The sequence below is a fragment of the Colossoma macropomum genome, unplaced genomic scaffold, assembly GCF_904425465.1.
Source record: "Colossoma macropomum unplaced genomic scaffold, Colossoma_macropomum, whole genome shotgun sequence".
Lineage (NCBI taxonomy): Eukaryota > Metazoa > Chordata > Actinopteri > Characiformes > Serrasalmidae > Colossoma > Colossoma macropomum.
The window spans coordinates 779209-804649 of NW_023496030.1; the positions used below are offsets into that span (position 1 = coordinate 779209).

Genomic DNA, 25441 nt, shown 5'->3' on the forward strand with positions numbered 1-25441 from the left:
CTTATCATTAACTTATGTAATTATTTATTTGATAAACCTTGTTCATAAATTTTTAGTCTTTTACTACCACTGAAGTTAACTTGAAGTTCTGAAGAAGCTGTTATTGAGAGATACAGACAGATGTCTTAAATATTTTAAACTGTTCAGATGATGCAAGACACTGTGTTGTCCGGAAAAATATTTTTAATGTTGATTGAATAAAATAATTTTCTCCACATTGCTGTTTAGAATCATGTCACATGACATTACAAGTTGTGCTCTTAAGGTGTAAACCATCTTAGCAATTCTAATGTTTACTAAGTTTTAAAATTTGTAACACATTTGTCTCTTTTTTTGAGGTAGACAATTGGCACCCTAGATACTCTCACGTCTTTAGTGTAAGTGTGAGTCACATTTTCCACTTTCCAGCTATAATCAATAGGAGGCAAAATGGATGCTGCGGTTAGATTCGGTCCATCAGTAGAGAGAGAAATGAAGAGTGACCTCAGCTCCTGACCCTGCCTGCCCTGCTGTGGATGTGCCTCGCTGGCAGAAACAGGCTGTGATCTCATGGCTGACTTACTTCGCACAATGGGAGGAAGGTGCATGAACTACGCTGCAGGAATGTGACACTGGCCTGCAATGAAACAAAGACCCAGCAGTCTGCTTGGTAATGTCCCTTTACTGGTGAATTCAGTTTGCAAAATATAGGCGTGTCCAGCATTACCCTTAGATTATGTATTTGGCTAATTCTAAAAAAAGAGGTGTCTTGCTTGATGATGACTTTTCATAGTTAAGAATTTGTTCTAAAACATACTTCACTTACCCATACCTAACCTTTAGCTGTAAAGAATGGATATAATGGGAATAGCTTAATATCTTTATTTGTAATACTGCTTACTTTCTGCAGGTTTATTAACTGGATTGTTAAGGCTCTAACATCTGATTGACAGATACATGTTAAAAGACTTCATTTATTTATTTTATAATCATAACAGCCAGTTTTGCAGTTTTCACACATACATGCAATTACATGGACAAAAGTATTGAGACACCTACACATTATACCCACAGGAGCTTTTAAGACATCCCATTTTAAACCCATAGGCATTAATATGGAGTTGGTCCGCCCTTTGCAGCTATAACACCTTCCACTCTTCTGGAAAGATTTCTGCAAGATTTTGGAGTGTGTCTGTGGGAATTTTTGCCCATTCATCCAGAGGAGCATCAGTGAGGTCAGACACACCAAACTCACCCAGCCATGCCTTTATGGACATTGCTTTGTGTCATGCTGGAACAGAAAAGGGCCTTCCTCAAACTGTTCCCACAAAGTTGGAAGCATAGAATTGTCCAAAATGTCTTTGTATGCTAAAGCATTAAGATTTTCCTTCGCTGGAACTAAGGGGCCTAGGCCAACCCCTGGAAAAAAAACCCATAGCATTATCCCTCCTCTACCAAACTTTACAGTTGGCACAATGCAGTCAGGCAGGTAACGTTCTCCAAACCCAGACTTGACCATTAGACAGTGAGATAGAGAAGCGTGATTCGTCACTGAACAGAATATATTCCACTGCTCTAATATATATTCCACATGCTTTTTTAAAACATTAAGTAATGAAAGGCTAAAGGGTGAAAACTTATTTAAGCTACACAATTACAAATATTGTTGTACCTTTACATTTTGTTCCTTGAAGAATGAAAAACATACCTGCACGTACCTTTTTTCTGACAGCGTAGGGGTCCCATTCCCTCTAAAACTTTTAATCAATTTTGAACTCCAGTTTTGGAAATTCTGAGAAATTTTATAAATGAAAAGTAGAGTTCTATATTATGTTTCTTGGCATCCATAACCTTCTGTTAATGGACTATGTGTTTATTGTGATTATCATAATAATAAATAAAATTTTTAGTTGATTCACTTCTAGTCCTGCCTAATGTGGTAAAAATCACTGTAATGCAGGGCACCTGGCGTTTGCTTTATTTTACTGTGCATTTGTCCTAATTGCAAGTCCAATTTTAAACTTTTACTTTTCTGTTTCCAAAAACCTCATACAGTCCACACACAGCTGTTCTCTGATGGTATCTTATCCCAACCCTTCATACTCATGTGCAACAATTTCAGCCCATCTGCCAGAGAGATTCTTCTACACATTCTTATTTCCTGATAAATAAATCCACAGAACAATTATCCCTTACAGAGAGCTATTCATATTCAGTCTTTTCCGCATTACTAGAACTTTACATAATAAGTAGCTAAATATTCAAAAGGTCGTTGGCCAGCTGAAAACAGGGCAGAAGGGCCATGGAGATTCCATACATGACCATGACATGTGACATGTACATGAACACAGGGCAGAGTTATGGGCGCAACATGTTTCCTGGGGTGATTAAAATGTGGCTTGTTGCTGTCAGCGCACAGTAAATCACTCATCTGTTACATTTAAGTCTCATGAAACAGAATAAGACAGTGGATAAAATTACCTTGTTTAACTCTGCCATGTCTAATAAAACATTTATCTGTAGAGTGCAGGATCTATTTAAGTATGTATATAGGTTAAAGGAATACTCCAGCATCCAATCTAATCTCTATTCACCACATCCAGCATCCCTGCTAAAAAAGGACTATACTAGTGGAAATTGGTCTAATTGTTTCCATTAGAATCCACTAGTTTCCTGTAGAATATCTTTAGATCCCATCAGGAATCCATCAAATGCATTTAGAATCAGACATGGGTCACCTCTTAAACCAATGATATCAACCCATTAAAAAGCCAAACATATTAGGAACCAACAGAAACACTCATTGGTTTCTATAGGTCTTTTCAGCAGAGATGCCAGTGCTTCTCATGGATAATTATTTTTGGTGCATTTCCCTGTTCTCAGAATACAACAGAAACCCTGCTGACTTAAAAGACACTTAGGCCTATAGTAGAAGCCAGACCTGAAGAAATAAGGCTGAAGCACTAGGGGAAGCCTGTTTTGTGGCATGAAAATAACTTTTCTGTCATAAACATTTTGGGACTAATGAGTTCTGTTTATAAATTAGGGAATTCACACCAATATTATTTTAATTACCCCCTCAGGGCCTGTAGCAACTCTCAAGTGAGCCTCCAGAAGTAAACATGAGAAACCATATCCTGCTATATGGATCATGTTACCGAATTAGTTCAAACTAAGGCTCCACAGTAAAAACAAAATACAAAAAAAAAAAACAGTTAAACATTCAGTTGTGAAATATTTACAAGGGTTATATTATGATCTATGTAAAATCAATACATTAATTGAGATAGTAATAAGCTAAATATTTGTGTGTTTTAATAAAAAGTATTATTTTATGTATATAACTGTTTAAAGCTTACTGGCATTTTTGAGTTACACTCAAAGCAAAATAAATTTTAGTCTAAAGTCTAAGCCAATTAAAAGTCAGAAATGTGTTTTCAACTTTGACTTTGAACCAATTCTGCAGAATGATCCGCACAGATTCAAAACTGCAACTTTTGGAACTTTTTATGCAGATTTATCAAAGATACACAATAGATGTTGTATACAGTGCTGTGCAAAAGTCAGAGACCACCCTCTATTTATTTATTTTCCAATCAAAATGGCAATTAAGTACAACTTATTCATTTTTCAGGAGATATTTCTAAAACTTTAGATATAAAACAATACACATGAATAAGGAAATGGAACATCAAAGGAAAATAAATGAAAACAACTGGGTTTTCCAAAAATTGAGTCAAAAAATTTAAAAGATGTAAAGAAAATGGGACTCCTACCAACCATGCAAGACCTGGTAAACCACCAAAACTGTCATCATCAGATAAACAGTACTTAAAGCTTTCATATTTGAGATACAAGAGAAAATCAAGATCCACCCTGGCTTTAGATCTGAAAAAATCCAGCTCTTAAGAAGCCATTATGCAGAAAATCAAACAAAGAAGCGGCTGGTGTTCTCAGAACAATGGACCAAGAACAACTGACTACCCCAGAGCCCAGATCTCAACATTACTAAATGTGTGTGGGGTCACACATTTGCAACCAACTTCTTAGACTGAACTTTGGAAGATCTTTAAAAAACTAAAAAAGTATCCTAAATAGAATGGAAGCTGTTATAAAGGCAAAGGGTGGGCACACTAAATATACACATAAAAATTCTGTGTTTTATATGTTTTCTGCTTCTTTACTGAAAAATGAACAACTTCTACCTAATGGCTGTTTTGAATGAAAATAAATAAATAAAGGGTGGTCTCTGATATTGCACAGTACTGTATATAAAATGCATTTTAATTTTATGCTGGTACTTACAAATACTCTTTGTGGTTGAAAAGAAATTTGTCAGTATTTAAAATAGTCGCTTTTCACGAATCATATATTTTTTGATGTATATATGTTTATATAGTACATAGTATATTATTTTATTTAGGTTGGAAAGTTTGTCAGGTTCAAACAACATGGAACTTTATAGAGCTAAATATGTTTGCAGACCTTTCTAGGAAATGTCACAACTAGCCCCTTTAGTCTTTTACGATTAACCCCACCTATGTGATAAGTTAAAACATTTCCTCTCATGCCATTTTCTACTGATTTGTTCATGTACAATAGGTGCTGGAAACAGCGTTTACATTTTCAGTTTTAGCAGAGATGGATGACAAATTAGATTTAAGGTTTATTTAGAGGTGATATAAAAACTAAAATTATATTTGTTAATGACCTTAAATCACTCCGTGAATAAGGGCCAGCATAAAAATATACCCATGGATTTTGAAAAAGAGACTTGGTAGCGCTGAAAGATGCAAACAAGTTACGTAAATGGAATGCATGGCACTATAGATGACTTAAGTAATTCATTTTGTTGTGGCAGTGATTTATGAAGGGAGTCTGCTGGAATGAGCACAAACACAAACACAATGTGGACATGAAGCACCCGTCAACATGCATAAACATAAAAACATCTCCTGCTCTCATTTATCTGAATCTGACAGCCTAATAAACCTCACAGGTCAGTACAACATTACACACGTTCACACTGGCCATTTAAATTTGCACGGGCTTCAGAATGTCTCACAGATTGACTCGGCACCCCGACACAACCTCCAAGTTCTGAAAAGAAGGAGAAGGAGAAAGGAACCAGCTTTTTTGCAGCTCCTCTACAAACAACTTTTAATAGAAGAAATCAACTCCTGGTTTGTTGAAATCAATTGTTGAGCTGATCAGACTGCCGATGCAACGCTGCTTAGGATACCCATAGAATTGACTGGACAACAGGAGAGAAAAACAAAGTTTAAGCCTTCAGTATCTACTAGCTGGTCAAGCTGGCAGGCCAGGAGACTGAGCAGGAGCCCCGGGATGGGGGGCCACCTCAGGAAGCTCAGGTGAATGGCGATTCAAGGGAAAGCTCTTCGGACTCTTGCCTCGATGACAAACTGGTACGGACTGAGGTGGAGAAGGAGATTCCAATGTGTGTGTCTCTGCCCATTGAGGTCATCAGCCATGACCAGAATTTTCCTTTCTTGAACACCACACTTGCTGACCTGGGCATTGAAGAGTGAGTAGATATTATTCTGTTCATTACTGCTGCACAAGAGAAATGGAAAAAATACTAGTATTGTGATTATATTGATCCATACTGTGACTGTGAAATGCCTTGCAATATATTAAAAATACATTGCTGAATCAAAGTTCCAGCTCACAGCACACAACAACACCCACTGTGATTAGTAATAGGGTTAGAGGACTGATATCAACATTGCAAAGACGTTTTGTGACAATGATTAACAAACTCCAATGTGCATCAGTGTCTTTGCGTGAGAATTTAGAAACAGCATAAAGAGCTAAATTACCTCAAATAGTCTAGTTTTGTATTATGCAAATTTTTGCACTTTAATTTGATCTTCATGCCTTTCATTTGCATTAAAGTGAGTACTCAGTGCAAAATCTACATTACTGCAGATGATGACAGTCACAATTTACCAGATTTAGTAAATGGCAAATGACTAGTGACACTCAAGACATAAATAACTTGTTTGTTTGCTGCTTATTTTTTGGCAAGAATGTCAATGACGTGTGAAGTGTTATACGCTGACCATCACCATTTGTTACTTCTGAGCATTTTTGGCACTCTTAAGAATGTATTTGTGTATGCTGACTTGTAGATCAGCAGTAAAGGAACGTGTGGTGTGGGTGGACTCCAAGCGCACGCAAGTAAGGAGCAAATCGGGGAAGCTGAAGGAGAAAGAAGTGACGGTGCTGGAGGTGCGGGTGAAGGCTCAACCCCTAGGACAGGCCCAGTGCCAGGAGGTCCTCTACAGCACGGAGTCCCACACGGACCGCGCCTACTGCCGTAGCGGGGTAGACATTCTGCCCTGGATAAACACTCAACCAGGTGAGGAACAGGAGCTCACTTTTGAGGAAAATAAGGAATAAGAGAAATTCACTCACTGGCCACTTTATTACAACCTCCTACCTTGCTGGTGTACAGACACTGTAGCCCATCTGTTGGTGTGTAAACACTAAAAGAACCATCGAGATACATAAAAGGTCCTTTGTACGGTTAAATGATTCTTCCCCATGATGTACAATTTTTTAAACATGGTTCTACATAGTACCAAAAAGGGCTTCACTATAGCAGGTGGCACTCATAAAGTGACCAATAAGCAGAAACCCAAAGGTTTCTAATATAGTGATGAGAGTATGCTAGACAAAATTTCTTAAATTTCAAAGATTTTTTTATTTAACCCTTAACAAAGTCACAGCAGGTACACTGTTTTTGAATATCCTATTTTATTTCACAAGTTTGGGAGAAAAACAAAAACTTTGCCATCTTTGTTTCTCATTTTCTTAGTAAGCATAAGAATTTAAATTGGGAAAGGTTAAAGAGAGAAAAGTAATTCAACATTAAGGTTAGTAATAATTTTGTCATTATTTTGTAAAACACGTAAAGTTTTAGATTTAATTATGAAAGAAATGCCACCACTTTATATGTGATGAAAAGAGAATTCAAGAAGTACAGCAGTAATACTCGACATAAACAACTGTAAAATAGTTGTTGAGCTAGCTTGATCAAGCACCAGACCATGGCTAAATTGTATTTATTTGTTCCAATGCTGGAACTGAACTTAAAGTAGAATGGTACTAAAAAGAGTGCTGCATGTGTACTATACCATAGACAATAATTCTGATGTTTCCCTGAACTTAGAAAAGAACCTATTGACTCAAAACACACAATAGAAGCCATTGATTGAGATATTATCAGAGATCCCAATAGTTTATAAAATAACTGAAATTCAGGGCTGCTGGGTTGATGCTTAAAGCTCAATTACGCTCTTCTCCTTATCTTAGTAAGCCATTTTCCATCAATTGCTTGTCAAGGGTGCAGACTAATTACACCATAAAATAATATACTGTCACTTTGACCATTCACTGACCTCCAAAACCCTCATGTGAAACTGCATTAACCATAAGGATAATATAATATGAATCAATCATAAGGAAAACCATTTCTTTCATGACCTCAAACTCTCTGTGACCTGAAGAATGACAGCAGTCTCTAAAGTCAGTTTTCATGGCAGTGTCAATCTCTGAAGCAATGATTGGTTTCCTCCTGAGATCATGTCACAGTCAGTTATAAAATGGTATCTTCTGCTGTGTGAGGTGAGCTAACCCACCACATTCTGCAGCTTACTCAGTGTGTCTGGTATTCACCCACTGTAGGACCACGAGATGCATTTGATCAGGACGGGTGTATGGCTGTGTAAAGTTTCCAAATTACACATCTTATCTTTCTTTTTTGTACAGCTGAAAATGGCCTCCAGCCAATAGAGATGACCCTAGCTTTGGACACACAGACACAGAAGGAGACAACAGAGGTGCCAAGGATGAAATGAGAAGACAGACAGTAAAAGTCAGCCAAAGCAATCTAACACCACAATGCATTTTTCAGGGCCTTGCTATTCAAACTTGCAGCTATTTTACCAAGATCCCATTGGCTATACCTAGTCATTACTGAAACACTGCCTGCATACAGACATGCTATTATATCAGGGACTTTATTGAGTCCTGGTTTGGGTGGAAAGCCAGTTGAAGGAATAATCTTCAACATTCCAAAAAACAAACAAAAACAAAAAACAGAAGGTGGTCACAATTCATTGCTAGAATTGCATGTAAAGAAACAGACAAACCTCCAACAATCTCCATCCCTTCAGCCTAAGCTTATTTTAATTTCATTCTTAGCATCATGTATGTCAAGGGTTTGCTGGATCATGTATAGCCTGCTGAAGCAAAATGAACAATGAACACTTACAACTGAACACAAAAGATTAAATTGTGTGAAACAGACCAAAAACTGGAACTATTATGTAAACCAGGAGATGAAGCTTCTGGATATTCAATTTTTTGAACATGCTGTATAAAACATCTGTAGTCCATAAGAGCTACTATGCATTTTTGCCTTTAAAATTCAAAATGTGTTTCATAAATAAAGTCTTTTTTTCCATACAAATGAATGGAGTATCTCCTTAGAACAATAAGTTGCAGTGGAAGCATTGCTAAGAGTGTTCAATATGCAGGTGATGCAGTCCAGGGATGAAAAAATTTGTCACTGCAAGGTTAATTCATAACTTTACACTCAATAATCCAGAATCTTATGGATTTGTTAGGGAAGCAGAAGATCAGACTTGGAGATAAACAGTTAATTAAAAAAAAAATAAATCAAACTAACAATAAATGAAATAAATAACACTGAATATCATTGCTGAAAAAAAGTTTAGTAGGGAAGTGCTGAAGTGTGCATTTGGTTAATTTACATGAATAAACTTTCATGTAGTTATCCTATATGGGCTGGCCTTCACTTCAGTGAGCGGCTATGACTGAGGAACAGCTGCAGACATCTTGGTTCTCCGCTCAACAGGAAGTGACATCACAGCACTCTCAAATTCCTGGGGGTATCGTTGGCTGATGTCTCTGAGTAACACGACCAGGGTGTTTTGGGTGTCTAAGATAAAAAAACCAAGAAGAATTAGCATTGAATTTGCAGCAATTACCGTTATAAGGACACAAACCCACCACACTCACCTGCATCAATATCCTTAGTTCCCAGGACATGAGTTACAGCAGACAGTATTGGCTTCATATGGGTAATAATCTGTGAGAAATGAGAAATAACAGGGTTTACTACACTGAGTTACCAGACTATTAGGTTCACTTACCTTGTACTTACACTCCTTGACCATTTTATCAGGTCACCTACCACATATGAGCTTACTTTCTAACTATATACAGCCATCCCCATCCCCCGCCACCACTCAACCGCAGTTGACGATATAATTTGTGGTGGACCATTCTCAGCACTGCAGTGACACCAACATGGTAGTGACATGTTAGTCTTTTATCAGTGTAACGCACATTATCAGGCACAGCGGTGTTACTGGTCTTTTTAAAAGACATGGGCTCCCTGCTGGGCCAAGAGCAGTCCACCAAAGATATCCAGCTGAAAAGGATGATTAACACTAATTTCTAACTAGGACAGCATGAGCCGCACATCACGTTCTAGGAATGAACAGACCATTACCAGGTTTGGGTTGTGGGAGTAGAGAAAAGCCAGGCAGCTGTAGATTGTCTTATTCTCCTCCATGTCTTCCTGCAATGGAAGACGATCTAGAAGAGCAGGAAGCACCTGGGGAATGGAAGAGTATATACAATTTAGGCAAAACAGATGATTAAATTCAATCTCCTGTTTCCATTCAGACTTTTAACTAATTAATACAATTTACATTCCCAGCCTTGCTTAATTAAGGCAGACCTACCAGTATCACCTACCACAGAATTCTGTATACCCTGCTCCAACACACCTGACTCGAATAATCACTCAAATAAGGGTTATATAATTATTTCACACATTAAAGTGTTGGAGCAAAAGTCGTTACACGCTGAACACGATGCAAATAAACAACACAAAAATGCAAAATGTTGAGACATGCTTTTTTCAAACCAAAACTAAATACACTGCCACTGTATCTTTTAGCAATTCTCACAAAACAGGCACATAGTTTTTTTGGGGCAAGCTACTTTTTTTTTTATGGAAAGCCTACTTGAAAAGCAGCCTGCTTTCCAAAGCAGTGGGCAAACTAAAGCTTTCGATGTTTGTGATTGGTTGAGTGAGTTCATGTCACCTGCAAAAGTTTGCAAAAATTGAACAAAGCCTAAAAAATGTCACCATCTGAAAGACTGCTTTGATGTGCAAGATACCATCAGTTATGCGCACAAATTTATTGTTTGAATCAATTGCAAAAATAAGGGGAAATTCTTTTTCTGGTCTCCAAATGATAACCTTAACTGATATATGGCCATAAATCACTCCAATACCTGTTCGAGTGGAACTCCCGCTGTATGGCTCATGATCATCCTACACAAAGCTGCACACAGATTGTCGATCACTCTTCTGTCTGACTCTTTGGATAGTAGGTTGGAAAACAGAGATAGCATCATGGGATAATCACTGTGGGACAGAGTTAAGGAGGTGCCAAAGTGTCTGAATCTAAACACATGGTAGCTGCATATAGCCTCTGAGAGAACTGTATTGCTGCTTTGGGATATTCATTTTATAAAGTTTTTCATCTTAACATGTGCAAGCCACACATTTCATTATATAGCAGTGTTTAATACAGAAACCTTACCCTGGTTACAATACAACACAATTACCACTTTGCTTTAATAATGCTAGTTTTCACTAGCGCTATGGTACATGCTGTGTTTGTTAGCACAGAGCCTGCAGTGCTGTACATTCCTTTTCCCACACTTACAGCAGTTTCAACTCGAACACTGAAATGTGAAGCTTGTAACAGACATTTAAATTACGTTCCTTTTTATACATTACAGCTTTACATTCAATCTTTCAGTAATTATTTCAACTGTAAAGAATTTTAGCTTTTTAATGCAATCTAAGGTTTCAACTTTTTTGCAAAATTGATCTTATGCTTTTTTCATCCTTTTTCATAACCTGTAAAGACTTTTTTTTAAAGATATTTTTTCACATGCAGAAAGGTGAGTTGTAATCTGACTAAGATTACACACACATCTGTGAAGGATACGTGGAGACGATGGGTCCAGCAGCCTGAGCAAGGACTCCCAGGCCGTACACACTGTTATTGCGCACCTCTGCATCGCTGTCTTTAACCCCAGCCACAAGTACAGGCAGCAGGCGATTGGACAGGCGTCCTGCAACTGCCCTGCCTCCAGCCACACTTACTAGGGAGTGCAGGGTCTCAGCAAGTGTGCCAACAGAGAAGGAGCGGTCTGCCACAGTACAGGAAGGCTTCTGCCAGTCAGAAGAGACAAAAAACGGTTTTACTTTGGAAAAGGCATGCTACTCATGTGCAGCTTCATTTTCTTTAAGAGAGAAAGGAAAGGGGAAATAGACTCACAGCTTTGTTCATAACGAGAGGAAGTAGGTCATTGAGGTGAGTATAGAAGGTCTCTGCAGGAACAGCTGAAGCTAGGATAGGAATTCCCTCCCCAGCAAACTCCTGCAGCATGGCATCATACTCTGCCTAAAACGCACAGATACACACAATTTTAGAAAGATCTTGTCATTCTAGACAATGAAACCCCAAATTTTATGTTGTTAATGTATAATGTTTTGTGGTTGGTGCAAGAGCCCAAGGAGAAGCTAAGGACAACCTGTTGTTCATCATCATCTGCCTCATCCCCTCCTCCATCCTGACAAACAGTCTATGAAAGAGAGACAAAGAGTGAACCCAAGAGCAGGGTTCCATGTTAAACTCCTCATTCCAAAATTTTTTTCTGTTCATATATCTGTGGACAAATTTTTGTAGATGTTTAAAATGTGAAAAACTATAGCACTTTTTTTGACTAGATAATGCAATTATGCATGAATTTTTCATCCAACATCACTTTCACTATATGCTCTCGTACACAACAAACTAACAATCACGATCACATTTGACTCAATCACCTTTCAGGATTTACAGCAAGAATTATAACTAATTAATTTACTGTAATTTGTTTGTTTTCAATTAATCGCTTGTATAAAGTTGATGGAAACCTAACTAGTGACTAATATTAAGTTGTAAAACAAAAAGAAAGAAAGCATCTGGTGGACCAGCTTACAATGCAAGTTGGGAGCCCTCACCTTCTTTTTCAGCACATCTCTGATGGCGTGGCTGATTTCCGCCAATCTGCCTGGGGTCTGTAACGCCTCCCCTTGACACGACTTGATGACAGCATTCATAGCCTCTAGCACTCCCATGACCACCTGCCGCTCGTGCTCCTGCTTCACCACCTCCAGGAAGCAAGGCAGCACCACCTCAAGCAGCTTATGCAGCACTGCACAGAGACACACTTCCATCACTCATTAGGCAGATGACGATCAGTGGAGGTAATTAACTAGAGGGATTTCTAGTTTACTGAAGCTTTACTCAGAAATTACTCATTATTATTTTGGAAAACTCATAAAGGAGATACAGTTTAGAGAGATAATAGATAAAAAAAATTAGGTATAAATAATGTGTGATATAAAAACTATGCAAATAAATGTTGCTGTTTTGCAACAATCTGTAACAATAAACTCATCACAATTTTTAAAAAGTGTGCACCCATGTTAATTGATGATGATGAAGCCTGCATGAAACTAGTTTTCTCAGCTTCTAAATAGGATTTCCTTCCTTGTACCATCAATCAGAGAGATGCCAGGCAAATGTAATAGCATTACATGTGCATGTTCTTTAGTTCATGTGATTCTGTGTAAGCAATACAATGTAACCAAGCAACATCCACAGATGGAGCATTAAAACAGTGTCTCGCTGAGAGTGCCAAAATGTCCAGGGACTTGGCTGGACAAAAAGACAAAGGGGGAGACCATGACAGACAATATGTGGGCTGAAAACAGGGTGTGGTGTGGGTGTGTGAGGTATACCCTGGTGGTTGGCTTCAGTAGGATTTTCCTGCCAGACTTTGTGCTGAGCACGGCAGAACTGGCCCATGGCACCAAACGCAGCTTTCCTCACATCTTCATGTGGGAACTAACACACAAAACAAAAAACAAAGAAAGGAATAGATAAATAATAGATAACCATAAGCACGAACAACAGTCTGTCAAGCCACTGCAGCAAACATTCACATAGTTCTCACACATACGTTTACACTCACGCTCACTTAAAATACAAAAGCTGCACTTCACGGCCAAAAACCCGAGTGCCCTCAAATGTATACACACTAACATGTCAGCTTGAGGGGAGCACAATCAGCAACTTACATCACGCAGCTCGTAGACCTGCTCGAAGCTTGACTCTAGGAATGGCTGGAAAGCAACACTGAGAGAGGGAGAACCCAGACCATTAGTTTGTGTCTCTATGTGAGGGTATATTCACTACATTAGAGCTGTGGCTCACAACTCCATGTTTTAATGGTTTGAATGTGGTAGCAAAAGCAAAACCAAGGGTGAAAGAGTGATAAATTTGCTGAATTTCCTTAAGTTGTACATGATTGCTTCTGGCTGATAGTAAGCAAGAACAAGTGTGTGCATTATGTAAAAATGTTAAAGCTCTTTACCCAGTGCTGAAGGCAATTTCTCCCAGGGCATCACAAGCATCTTCTTTCTCGTCAATATATGCATTTTCCACGCTGAACCTACAGATTCGGTTCAGTGTTCAAAGAGAGCAAGAGAGAACACACTCAGCATCATCTTCCGCCTCATACTGTTACCATTTTAGTGAGTGTTTGAGACAGAGAGAGAGAGAGAGAGAGAGAGAGAGAGAGAGAGAGAGAGAGAGAGAGAGACAGAGGGAGAGGAGAGAGAGAGAGAGAGAGAGACAGAGGAATACCCAGCAACATCCTCCACTTCATTCTCTCCATCTTCCTCCAACACACTATCTTCCTCTTCGTCATTATTATCCTCATCATCCAGAAGAACAAACTGCTTGTCCTCCTCAACATGAGCCTGTGAATAATGGTGATAATGGCATTAAAAACACAGCCTCTATTTATATTCTTACTGTGTGTATAACAAAAAATATATATAACAGTATGTTATATATCAGCCTGTGTTATTTCTCAATCCATAGAGGACTGATTTAAATGTGATTTTCGGCCATTGCTTTAACATATAAAATGCCAATATCTAAATTTTTAATGTACGGATATAAACTGATAATGATGAATCACTGCACTTGGCATTTTCTGATTTATCATTACTAGAATCGGTATCGATGGGCATCGGTACAGGGCCAATATCAGCAGAAAATGCTGGATTGGACATAGGGGGAGAAAAAAACAAAACAAAAAAAATAAACAAATAAATAAAATATACAAAAATTATATAATCCTGTACAAATCTTTTCTGAAATAGCACATACATTGTATTGTGTATTTTGTCCTATGGAGTAACAGAATGTTTGAGTAATTTGAGCATGACAGGTTACTTTTACATGCTCTTCTTGAATGAAGTGTTTCAACGAAAAATAGCTTGATTAAAGCTTAGTAGTTTTTAAAAGAAACAAATTGTTTTCTATACCAGTATCGGAAACGACAAAGTGGTATTCTGCAAGCTATTGTGATCTCTTTTTAGTGAGCTATAGGCATCAACAGTTTGGAGTTCCTGATGGATGGATGTACTAACCGTAACACCTTCTGTGGATTTTAGTGACATTAGCATCAGTGTGGTGATGGCAGTAAGATGAGGACTAAGACTCTCCGGGCTGACTGTTGAGACAGCTGAGAACAAGCTATACCTGTAAATAGACAGATAACACAGACAGATTAAATAGATAGATAGATAGATAAATAGATAGATAAATAGATAGATAGATAGATAGATAGACAGACAGACAGACAGACAGACAAGACATATGGGTGAAAGGGTAAATAGGTAAGATATATAGACAGAGACAAATTTGATAGGCAGATATATACCAATACCACACCACACCACAATAAATAAACCAATACTTTGTAATGGTTTAAATGGCACAACACTGCCATCTTTTGAAATATCATAGGTTAATGACAGTGAACATACCCAAAAAAACATTAAAAAGAACAGGGTAAGATAAAAATGGACAATTGCTAATGTTCATACGTGCACCGCCGCAGGTCAGGATCATCCACAGCATCAGTGAGCTTCAGACCCAGCTGCACACACTCTGCAGCCAATGGACTGAACACATCCTTACCAATGGTTCGGGCCAATACAGACAGAGTGTCTGGGGGGTGAATGAGAAGAGTGAAAGTTGATTACAACTTTGAAAAGAGAAATGCAACATAACCAGGAGAAAAAGTGTCTCTTATGATCCCTACCTAAGGCCTGGGTCTGCAATGGCCTCATTTCCTCCCGTATGTCTGTCAAGAAACCCTTCAAACTCTCTATTATAGGGGGGAAATAGGGCACTAGCATCTCTTTGGCAGCATTAGCTGAAAGAGGAGACACATAAAGAGGATGTGGAAAAAAAAACCAAAACAGAAACATGTGAGTGATAATAAAATAACAGTTAATGCAATTAATGACAGAGAAAAATTACAGTGGAGATATATTCACAGGTAGAGATCTATTTAGACATCTACTTGTTACCTATAGCTCCTATAGCACTGACAGCAAGTTCCTTTAGTTTGAGGTTGTCTGTGTTGTTAAGGGCTGACAGCATGGTCTCCATAAGAGTGGGAAGATAGAACTCTATATCATCATCTGATCAGAAAAGAAAGAAACAGTGAAAAGCAGTGAGCCTTAGCTAAGGTCTTAGGTTTTGTGTAAGAGTGTGGTGTATTCATACCCAGGTTTTCTAGAAAGTTCTCGAGGGCATAGAAAGCCTTGGTGACATGGCCAATTTTGGCCTCATTCAGAGAGGACATGTATCCTAGTAACAGTGGCATCAGCTCTGTGTGGTACTTACTGACTTCAGGCTACAAGAGATACAAAGCAAGGCCCATATTAAATAAGCACATTTTCAAGCAAGGGTGTAATGATTTCAATATGTATCAAAAAATCTAATTTGAAACAGTAAACTCAAATTTAAAACTCTCATTTACTGTCTTTTGTGGTAACCACTGTCAATGAGGCATCTGGGTGCATCTTATCAGAGTGAAGTAGGCAGAGAGGGGCTTATGTTATGCATGCACCCACACTCAGATGACTAGGCTTTTTATGAATCAATCATAAATTCTAGGGGTTATACTGTTAGAAGGTAGCATGACATGAGAATTTTATTTATCTGAGTCAAAACAATATGTGAGCTGTATAAACAGAACTCTACATCATTAATTTTAGCATTAAAAGAACTTAGATTAAAAAAATAATTTTAATCTTGATACATTAACATTAACATGTGAATACAGAGAGAAAAAAAGAGCTCAAGAACTCTTTATTTTCACTGTATTGAAAAATGCATTGTATTGAAACACCTCTGTATAGCATCAAATCAAATTTTGAATTTTATTTATTGCATTTTATCAGGTACACCTAAAATACAGGTCCAACTTGTAGGTATACAAATACTGACTGCAGCCCACTGTATAGCCTGTATGGTTTTGAATACATACATATATTCTTACCTGCAAGTGCTCAGAGAACTGACCCAGAGCAAAAAGGCCTGCACTGCGTACCACCTGGTTACTGTCAGATAAACTGCGACACACAGTCTGCAGCACAGATGACAGCATCCTGTGAGACACACATACACACTTTTACAGACATTTTTCCTTGCAAGGAAAAATGCTTTGATTAGCAATGGAATAAAGCTTACTTGGTACGAATGTGGTCTGCACAGCCCTCTGCCAACACTGCTAAGCACAAGAGTCCTCCTTTTCTCTGATATGGGTTTTCACTGGCCAAGCAAGCCTGAGTTAGAGGCATCTAGCAGAAAGGAAGGTGAATAGTTACAATAATAACCATTATTATAACTAATAATTTAGTAATAATTACTAACTAACATTAGGTGACAAACATGCATGTGACTATGGTTTTTATGTTTTTATATGTTAATTTTTTTAAATAAATGTAATAGTTGGGTAACATCCTATAGTGTATATTCATGTTCTTACTAACCAGTTGTTTGAAAAGTTTCTCTGGTGGCATATGAAGAGCCATTGTATCAATCACCTGCAAAACGGAGACAGACAGCTTAAGAAACAACCAGAATTTTTGGTTTTACTGACATACAATACTAATAATGATAAAAAGACACACCTGAGTAGCAAAGTGTTTGGGGCTCTCACTGTCATTATTGCCATCGCTGTTCTCCTCATCTTCTGGGTCCTCCTCTCCAGGGGGTGGCGTTGCACTCACAATAGGAAACACCACCTGCAGGATCGGAGCCAACAGGTTCTGCTTCAGCATGGCCTGGAATAAGGGGGTAAAGAAGAGCAAATGTAATCTTATACACTGCATTCATGATTGCGGGCTCTCAAGTCATTTCCTAAAATTGATTCAAATGTAAACATGATGAATACATAGAAAAAGGTACCTTGCTCTTGAGTCTAATGAGGAGGGCAATACAAGACAGAGCCTTGACACGCAGAGAATCAGAGAGTGAAACATCTGAGCTAACCTAAACACAAGGAAATAAGATAAAACAGTTGAATTCGCTGATTAGACTTACCTGAGAACTGTTAATGTGGCTTAATATTCTAATAAGCATATGGGAATGACATCACTCTGTCCAAGACTCCCAGTCATTCACACAGAACTAACATTATACACAACAGTGGTAAGAACTGCAAAAGTTCAACCCTGCACACACAAACTTTCCCAGATTTAGAGAATCCAATAGAATCCTACTGGTAACCCATGTTCACACGTGGTGAACCAGTTATCATAATAGGCTATGCTTGTTGGGTTAGCTTTCGCTGGCGAGCTTGCCCAGACTTGACGAGAGTAAGTCCCATTAAGTGGGAATGCACCATTTTGGTAAAAGCTATCTGGAAGGGTAAAATTTTAAGCTGTACCTAAGTTTAGAACTGTCTATTTTAAATAGAAAGGCAAAAACATTAAAAACTGATTCAAGGTCTAATTTGTACATGCACATTATGTGACCACAATACCAACATTAATCTAATTAGAAAACAATCACAGATTTAGGTTCCATGGGTAAAAAGGTGAGATTCTTGATATCTACCTCCAAACAGAAGCGAACAACCTCTGCAATGTGTGGGACCACAATGGAAACTTCGCTCTCCAACAGCTCATCAAACACCTCCATTGCCTCACCAGCCTGATTCTACAAAATGAACCAACAAAAAAAGTCAAATACAGAAGAGAGCATCAAATAAAGTCAGTGATGCTGAACAGATTCAAGTATGCTGAATTACACTTCTAAATAGCTAAAAGAGCACAAAAAGGAGTGTCCTTATTTGTCTTTAGCACATAATTTGGGTCAACAAAGGGACTGATGAGTACATTAACATACATAAGCCCTGTAAAGAAGCCTGACCTGGTCAGCCTGGATTAGCTGTTTCAGAGCAATTATCAGTCTGGGAATCAACGAGCGCATCAGATTCTGAAAAACAGAGAACAAAAGAAATGAAAATAGTCCTTAACAACCCCAGGTTCACACAAAATTTCTATAGGTGTTTATGTCTCTTGCATAAACATAAACATAAAAGTACAGGGGAAAAGTGCTACACTACACAAGTTAAGTGTACATCAAAATAATCTTACTAATGGTTCAGCTAAATGAGCTTACTCAATTTTACTTAGAGAAAAATTCATTCACTGTAACAAAAACAGAGCTAAACCAGACAAAACTCACCATCTCCTCTGTGCCTGTGTAAGCTGTAATGGCAGTGAGTGTAAGGATACAGTAGTACGAAGCAGTGGGGTTAGTCACATCCTGAAGCACGCTGCCAAACAGCTGGAGCAGTTGTTTGTAGTGAGGCTTGAAGGCCTCAGGATTGGAGTCCACTACTTTGCTTAGCAGCAGCAGACCCACCTGGGAAAAAATGCCCAATTACAGAAAAATACACACAGCACCATGTATCACAAAAGGTCCCAGAACAATAAAAAACATTGTCTTTCCTAAGACATTGTAGGAAAATTTCTTGAGAACTTGCACAGTAAAGCTCTGAATTAGGGCTGCATATGGGCAAAATATCAGTTGTGATAATACTGCTGCATACTGAAATATGTCCTGCAACATTTTAAAGCCATAGTGGAGAACCATTAATGGGACATGGTTAAATACTCACCTGCATTGTTTAAACATCTAGGCTGTTTTAACAAATGTGAACATACCTGTCTGTCCTGAGGATTGTTGCTTTTGGTGGACTCATTTAGCAGTGTGAGTAGGGCAGGCCACCGGTCAGGTGTTTCATGTTTCACCATCACTGCACTCAGTTGAGAGAGAGAGTGACGGACTACATGCCTGAAAAGGACAGAAGTACACGTATGTTAAGTTTACTGCTGTCTTGGACTGTGTAAAAAAAGTCCAAACATAGAAATGATGTGAGGGTCTAATGAACTGATTAACTAGACCTACTCGGTTTCTTGGTGGAATGCTTGCAGCACCACTGCCTTTAAGCTGAGGGGAAAAAAAAGCATTTCAGTATGGTTACCTCATGATCTGAAATATGAAATGCCAAGATGAATAAAAACTGAATTTAAATCTCTCTCTAAACCTCTCTCTGTGGTCTGGACTGATTTTCTTCCAGTGTTTCTTTGCTCTCATTCTCAACATCACTGCAGCAGACTGCCGGATCTAAACAAAGAGAATAAAGTGTTAATCAAGGTCTCCTAATACTGGACACAGCAACTGATGTGACAGAGTTTAAATGGCTTTAGTGCTTGTCAAAAGGAAAGAGAACAAAGGCGGTTAGCCTGCTGTCTACCTGTGGATTTTGGGATCCAGTCATAACTGCACATAATGCTGGAATGATAGCCGGGTCTTTAAAAGCCTGTTTCAGCTGAGCTGTGGCCTGTCAGGTGATATGAAACATCAACGGGCAAGTTAACACACGTGTGGCAAGCATATATGGTGACAATGACAAAAAAAAGATGTTTTACCTCACACTTCTTAGTGACAAGCTATGACAATGGTGAACAACACAAGGTACAGCAATGTACACCCTATGGCAAGCAATTTACTTTACTAGAACTCTAAAATACGTTAATTATCCAGATACATCTAAATACATGGCTAGCAATCACAGCACATTTCAATTTCAGTTCAACTTGAAAGCAATTCGGTACCTTCTGAATAGCGGCATTATCAGGCTGTGTCAGTTGAAACAGGATGTTCTCTAATTCTTCTGACATGTCGGAAAAGGACGCTAACGGCGTTGTACGAAACCAAACCACCAGCTTTACCTATAGCTGGGAAGATAACAGGAGCCAGCTCAACTGGACAGACTGCAAACAGGGCGAGTTACCGGCTCGCAAATGGGCCAAGCGGGTATGATATATATCTGAAACGCCAGGTTTTATTAATTGGGGAATCTTTTTTCGGGCGTTTCCAACCGACTCCACAAGAGAAAACCGTTAGCAGATAAAATTCGACTAACGGCCGTTACTAAAGTTCTGTTCCAAACTTACCACGCGGGCTGGAAGGGACTCGCGTGAGTCGCGCAGTTAAAGGGATAGTAGTTCCTAAAGAACAGCAGCAAGCACTGCTATAGCGCTACACATTGGTACGGAGGGTTCAATGACTGTTGTTGTAGGCGGAATCACAAATGGCTCCCTATCCCTACGTAGGGCACTATGCAGGACTTAAAATATTATTTCCTGCACTCAAACACTACATATGTCTAAAATGGAGACATTTGGCGTTCAAGCACGTGTGCACAATTCCTTACTGGACGTATAGTGCACGATCTGGGTGTAGAAGCCAACAATGCGTAACCCATACAGAGGTGTATATAGGGAGCAGGGGGCATTTGAGATTTAGCCGTACTTTCACATATACTGATGGCAAATACACTATAGTAGCCTGAATAAATAGCACTGTAAACGGAATAGTACGTCCATATGTGGAGAATCTTATTTTTTATTTATCCTACAAAAAAGGTTTTCGAGAATGGTAACTAACACTTCATGCTTTGAAGTCAATCATGTTGATGTATGTACATGTAAGGGAGGATGATGTGCTAATGGGCTATTAGCACATGTATTTACCATCAGAATTAGAGTGCACCCCCGCCTCGATGGACAAAACTTTAATTACTGTTAAAAAAACGAATTTTATATTGTCGTTATTATGAACAAACCTAAAGGCATGTCTGATGTTTAGGTATAGCGAAAATGCTCAAGGGCTTGCCATTTTTTTGTTTGTATCGATGGACTTAGAGTACATTAATGTAATAATAGCACATCCGAATACTATTGTTAGAACAAATAAAAACAAAAAGAATATGTAATACAAACAACGCAAGTTAGCTTCTACTATTTTGATTAGATTTCCACCTTGCTACATACTTTACACCAACACTTTACAGGAGTCCCCGGCTTCTGACCTTCTGACACACATTCGTAATTCAGCTAAGCGGTTAAATGTCTTAAAATTAGCGAATATTTTCACATGTAACTGAAGCATTGCCATTCTAATACAGCAGAATGATTGAACTACAAGCATATTTATTTCCATGACAATACTAAGGCAAATTTAACTCATGCATTTAAATCAGTCCTATCAATGAGCTCTTAGGGCACAAAAATGAAGCAATTTTAAACTCACAAACACCAGCATTTAAATTTAAATCCATGTAAGATTAGTGATGCAAAAGACAACACTGAAATACAAAATTTTTGCTGAGACCCCCCTCCAACAAAGAACATACAATATGATTATTGATGATTAACTATCACAACTGTCAGACTATGAAGGAAAATTCAGCCAGGTTCTTTTATCTTTTTTTTTGTTTCAGCTTTCCAGAGAATATTAGAAACGTAATCTCAATATGTGTTTAAATTCAGAATAAAAATGTATTTGTTTGTGTGAAATTGTACTGTTATTTAATTCAGACCATGGTATTTTATCTTTCTATTGTTTTACTAATCTACTAATCTAAAATGGAAAGTGCTCTATAAATAAATTAGTAATTATTATTAAATATTATTTGATGGTGACATATATTAGCATGACGTCATTCCATGATGACAGCACAAATAAACCTTAAACTTAAAAAGAAATTCCAATACTTTTTCAATATTTGATTCAAAACTGTATGATTCAGTCTATGAGATGTAAACAAATTCATTCAGAGTGGTTTGATGTAAACTGGTTCATAGTAAAGAATGTTACAGGGATTGTCCATGTTTACAACACAAATATAGCCACTTTATTTACTACCCAAAACCACCAGTGAATCTACACGTAACTTCACACGTAAAACTAAAGTTTTATATGTCATGTTGACGATGGGCATTATGCCCAATGACCGCTGGGATAGGCTCCAGCTCTTATCACGACCCAGAAGGATGAGTGGCTTAGATTATGTATGTATGTGGGTATGTATGTATGTTTGTTGATAATGGTAAAATGGTCAGAAATGTGAAAAAAAAAAGTTTCCTTTGGGGACTATTTTGCCCTGCATGTCCCTCTCCACCATTAATAGATTAAAGTAAATAAATTAAAATACATTTTAAGCCCAAACCTAATCACAAATCTATCATAAAACAATGTATCAGATATCATATAACTAACCACCCAATCACCACCACTGTCACTGTTTAAATATCAACCATTTAAGTTTATGTTTTTTGAATAATCGGTACAGTTGCCATTTAACGCACGAGTTTTCACTCTATTACTCAGGAACGCGCTGAATATGGGCGTGGAGCCTCATTTGATTGGGCCGAGAGGCTCCACCTAACCCACCCACCACACCTGGCTTTATAAATCCACCCTAATATGGAGTAGAGCCGCTTCAGATATGTGAGGACAAGCTGCTGAAAGTGTTACGCCTGGACTGAGGGACTTGAGCTTTGCTTGGGTATCCATTTGAAGGCCTTCTAGTTATTGGCTTGCTAGGTTGGCGGAAATTCATACTTAAATTAGCGTGAATACCATCTTGCTCTTCAGCTAGCCTAGCTAATTACGGGGTACAACAGACATGGCAGACTGGAAAATGCCAGTGAGTTACAACTACAGTCCGTCTTACCACGCTTATGCCTACGGTTTAATGTACCCTCAAGGACCCGAGCAAACTCATCCGACCATGGGCTGGGCGGAGGCCGCGTACGGCCCGGCAGCTGGGGTCACTGGCAGCTTCTACTCGCCCCAGGCTCCGTCGCAGTCTCCGCCTGGCAGTCCGGAATGCCCGACCAACAACACTAACGGACATTACCCGAGCTCGGTCATGTACTACTCGGATTCGCAGTCGCACACGCAGAACGGGCGGCTTTTCCTCTCGCATAACCGCGTCCATTACGACCAACAAGCGAAAGACCAGGACCAAGCTGGTACAGGGAGCGACACGCCGAGCGACTCGGAGGCCCACACACCAGGTTGACAACTGTTAACGTTAATTGGTCGACTGACTTAGCTAGCTAGCTGGGTAGCTAATGGGCATGTGACCGCGATTGCCACAAAATCGACCCATATTTGGCAGCGTGTAGCTAACATTTTATGGAAGTATATGGGTACATGGGTGTAGTACCTACAAGACAAGATACTTGCATTTTGGGGATTTTGAATATATGCAGTGATGTAGAACTCAGTAGCAGTAATAACCCTCTCGAAGTAAGCCATAGTTGACGTAGGGTAGCTAAATTGCTAGTAGGGATGTGGTAGCTCCGCCTCTTTGAAGTTAAGCGCGAAGTTTGAAACTGGTCTCTCGAGATTTGTGTGAAGATTATTATTATTATTATTTTTTAAACAGATTCTTGGAGCTCGGGTAGTAGTCGAGAAGGAGGCGTCCCCCCAGCCGACCTCGACCTCCCGCACTGGATCAAGAAAGAGCGGCCATATGAGTTGGAGAGTGGTAGTCCCGACGGCGGTGAAATTCTTTCCAGCTCCCTCTCGGCGGCGGCGGAGAAGCCGACGAATTTGAACGCGGGGGGAGACGAAGTGCCAGCACTGTCCGTGCCGTCTCCTCCCGAACAGCTGCCGGTGCAGCCCCGCAAAGCCAAAGCCCGTACCGCGTTCTCTGAAGGTCAGATGAACGCGCTCACCGACCGTTTCAACGTTCAGAGATACCTTACGCCAGCGGAAATGAAGACTTTAGCAGGGTTGACTGGGCTTACCTACAAGCAGGTAAGCTCTAAAACGCGAAGGTTAAATGAGCTTAAGCTATTGAGTTTCCTTCCAGTGTTTAAGTTATTTTTTCCTCCCCCTTTCAAAGGTGAAAACCTGGTTTCAAAACCGCAGAATGAAACTCAAGAGACACCAGAAAGATAACAGTTGGGTGTCGGAGAGGTACATTACGGCAGGAATTTCGAATGCATCAACCCCACATTCTCAGGTGACTTACTTTATTTATAAATGTGCTTTGAATTTACTTGTTTTGTTTTTTGTCCACTCTGCCCAAAGTCTTGTCTTTAAGTGGTAGTGACTTTCTCAGTTTGGACACAGAGAAAATCATCTCTTATGGAGGCATTTCAACAGATGGGATAATGTCTTAAAGGCAGGATGATACACACGATGCATAATGCATTTTTTTCTATTTAGTATGTTCATTATGTATTGACTATTTATTCTCAGTTCCAGGTAGATGCTCCAATACTGAACCAGGACCTTTTTACCAACCCTCAGTTCAGAGATGCTGTCTTCAAGAAAAGCCCCCCACAAACGCAGTCCTTCTATCCCAATTACACTCGGCCTCTTTCCCCTTCCCAAGTGTCCACCAGGCCTCAGGGAAATTGGCCTCTGCCCCCAGTTGTTACGCACTATGAGTTCCCCAACCCCTCTAGTTATGTGCCAGTTAGTGGAAATGGTGAGGATGGAAGTGCTGTTGACCCAGGCAGCAACCCTACACAACTGGCCACAGTACACAGTGCCTCCCAGTGGTCATCTTAAGCAGTTGTGCTTGGCTGTGAGTTGGAGGCACATGTAAATAGTTTTTGCCTTTGGTTGTAGACCATACATGTAAATAGCTTTGATCCAAGGAACTGATTGTTGATGCTCCTTTTTGTTCCTTTTAACTCGCTGCTTGCTGCAAGCTATCAATTGCACAACTATTTTTTAATTTTCAGTTTTTATGAATGTTTTTTATCTTTTTATCCTGAAGCTCTATTTTTGTAAGTTCAATGAACCATCCAAAGTATTTAATTTAAATTTTAAGATCAGGAGCCCTCACGCTCTTGATGCTTGACATGGGTGTTGGTGTGTGACAGCAATGTGACAAGTTAATTCCATCAGATGTATTTAATATGCTTCTATGCAAGGCACTGTTCCACATCTGCTGTCAGCAGAGGAAGATCAATACTGCACTAGATTGTATTCTGTTTCAATTTATCTACCATATGAATTGTATGATCTCTTGTAAAGATCTTGCTTTGTCGAGCATTGGCTTTCCAGATGTTCCTGTGCTC

At 39.0% G+C, this 25441-nt stretch overlaps 3 protein-coding genes across 4 annotated transcripts; 2 read left to right on the forward strand and 1 right to left on the reverse strand.

The window, feature by feature from the left end:
* Positions 1 to 2281: 2281 nt before the first annotated feature.
* On the forward strand, positions 2282 to 7862 carry si:ch211-196f5.2 (uncharacterized protein LOC556372 homolog). The gene is made up of 4 exons (XM_036564678.1): positions 2282 to 2362; positions 5283 to 5524; positions 6132 to 6361; positions 7774 to 7862. The coding sequence occupies exons 1-4, from the start codon at positions 2282 to 2284 to the stop codon at positions 7860 to 7862; spliced, it is 642 nt and encodes a 213-aa protein (XP_036420571.1).
* On the reverse strand, positions 6823 to 20568 carry ipo4 (importin 4). Of its 2 annotated transcripts, none has more exons than XM_036564696.1 (31): positions 20507 to 20568; positions 20165 to 20287; positions 19804 to 19890; positions 19594 to 19673; positions 19455 to 19496; positions 19211 to 19340; positions 18729 to 18908; positions 18411 to 18476; positions 18096 to 18197; positions 17445 to 17528; positions 17168 to 17320; positions 17027 to 17080; positions 16725 to 16834; positions 16534 to 16642; positions 15756 to 15885; positions 15557 to 15670; positions 15286 to 15399; positions 15068 to 15191; positions 14609 to 14720; positions 13815 to 13930; positions 13543 to 13620; positions 13247 to 13304; positions 12908 to 13013; positions 12125 to 12318; positions 11653 to 11703; positions 11397 to 11522; positions 11064 to 11290; positions 10339 to 10471; positions 9545 to 9649; positions 9049 to 9118; positions 6823 to 8968 (listed from the first exon to the last, which is right to left on the reverse strand). In XM_036564696.1, exons 2-31 carry the CDS (start codon positions 20228 to 20230, stop codon positions 8838 to 8840), a joined length of 3252 nt encoding a protein of 1083 aa, XP_036420589.1. In that variant the 5' UTR covers positions 20231 to 20287; positions 20507 to 20568; the 3' UTR covers positions 6823 to 8837. The 2 variants fall into 2 exon arrangements, 1 of the variants encoding a protein (XP_036420589.1); XR_005006960.1 differs by having other exon boundaries at positions 6825 to 7809; positions 8157 to 8968; positions 20165 to 20544.
* Positions 20569 to 23022: 2454 nt separating this feature from the next.
* On the forward strand, positions 23023 to 25150 carry nanog (nanog homeobox). The gene is made up of 4 exons (XM_036564700.1): positions 23023 to 23416; positions 23791 to 24164; positions 24253 to 24372; positions 24612 to 25150. The coding sequence occupies exons 1-4, from the start codon at positions 23023 to 23025 to the stop codon at positions 24924 to 24926; spliced, it is 1203 nt and encodes a 400-aa protein (XP_036420593.1). The 3' UTR covers positions 24927 to 25150.
* The last annotated feature ends 291 nt before the right edge of the window (positions 25151 to 25441 follow it).

Bases quoted from the DNA above. Each gene is read 5' to 3' on its own strand.
- si:ch211-196f5.2 (XM_036564678.1), top strand. From the start codon at position 2,282: ATGGAGATTCCATACATGACCATGACATGTGACATGTACATGAACACA. The intron at 2,363-5,282 runs GTGATTAAAATG...AGTATCTACTAG, and splicing joins GGCGCAACATGTTTCCTGGG to CTGGTCAAGCTGGCAGGCCA. The intron at 5,525-6,131 runs GTGAGTAGATAT...GCTGACTTGTAG, and splicing joins GCTGACCTGGGCATTGAAGA to ATCAGCAGTAAAGGAACGTG.
- ipo4 (XM_036564696.1), bottom strand. From the start codon at position 20,230: ATGTCAGAAGAATTAGAGAACATCCTGTTTCAACTGACACAGCCTGAT. The intron at 15,671-15,755 runs GTATGAATACAC...TTTTCTGATCAG, and splicing joins GAACTTTCTAGAAAACCTGG to ATGATGATATAGAGTTCTAT. The intron at 15,192-15,285 runs GTAGGGATCATA...TTCACCCCCCAG, and splicing joins ATTGCAGACCCAGGCCTTAG to ACACTCTGTCTGTATTGGCC.
- nanog (XM_036564700.1), top strand. From the start codon at position 23,023: ATGGCAGACTGGAAAATGCCAGTGAGTTACAACTACAGTCCGTCTTAC. The intron at 23,417-23,790 runs GTTGACAACTGT...TTTTTTAAACAG, and splicing joins CTCGGAGGCCCACACACCAG to ATTCTTGGAGCTCGGGTAGT. The intron at 24,165-24,252 runs GTAAGCTCTAAA...CCCCTTTCAAAG, and splicing joins CTGGGCTTACCTACAAGCAG to GTGAAAACCTGGTTTCAAAA.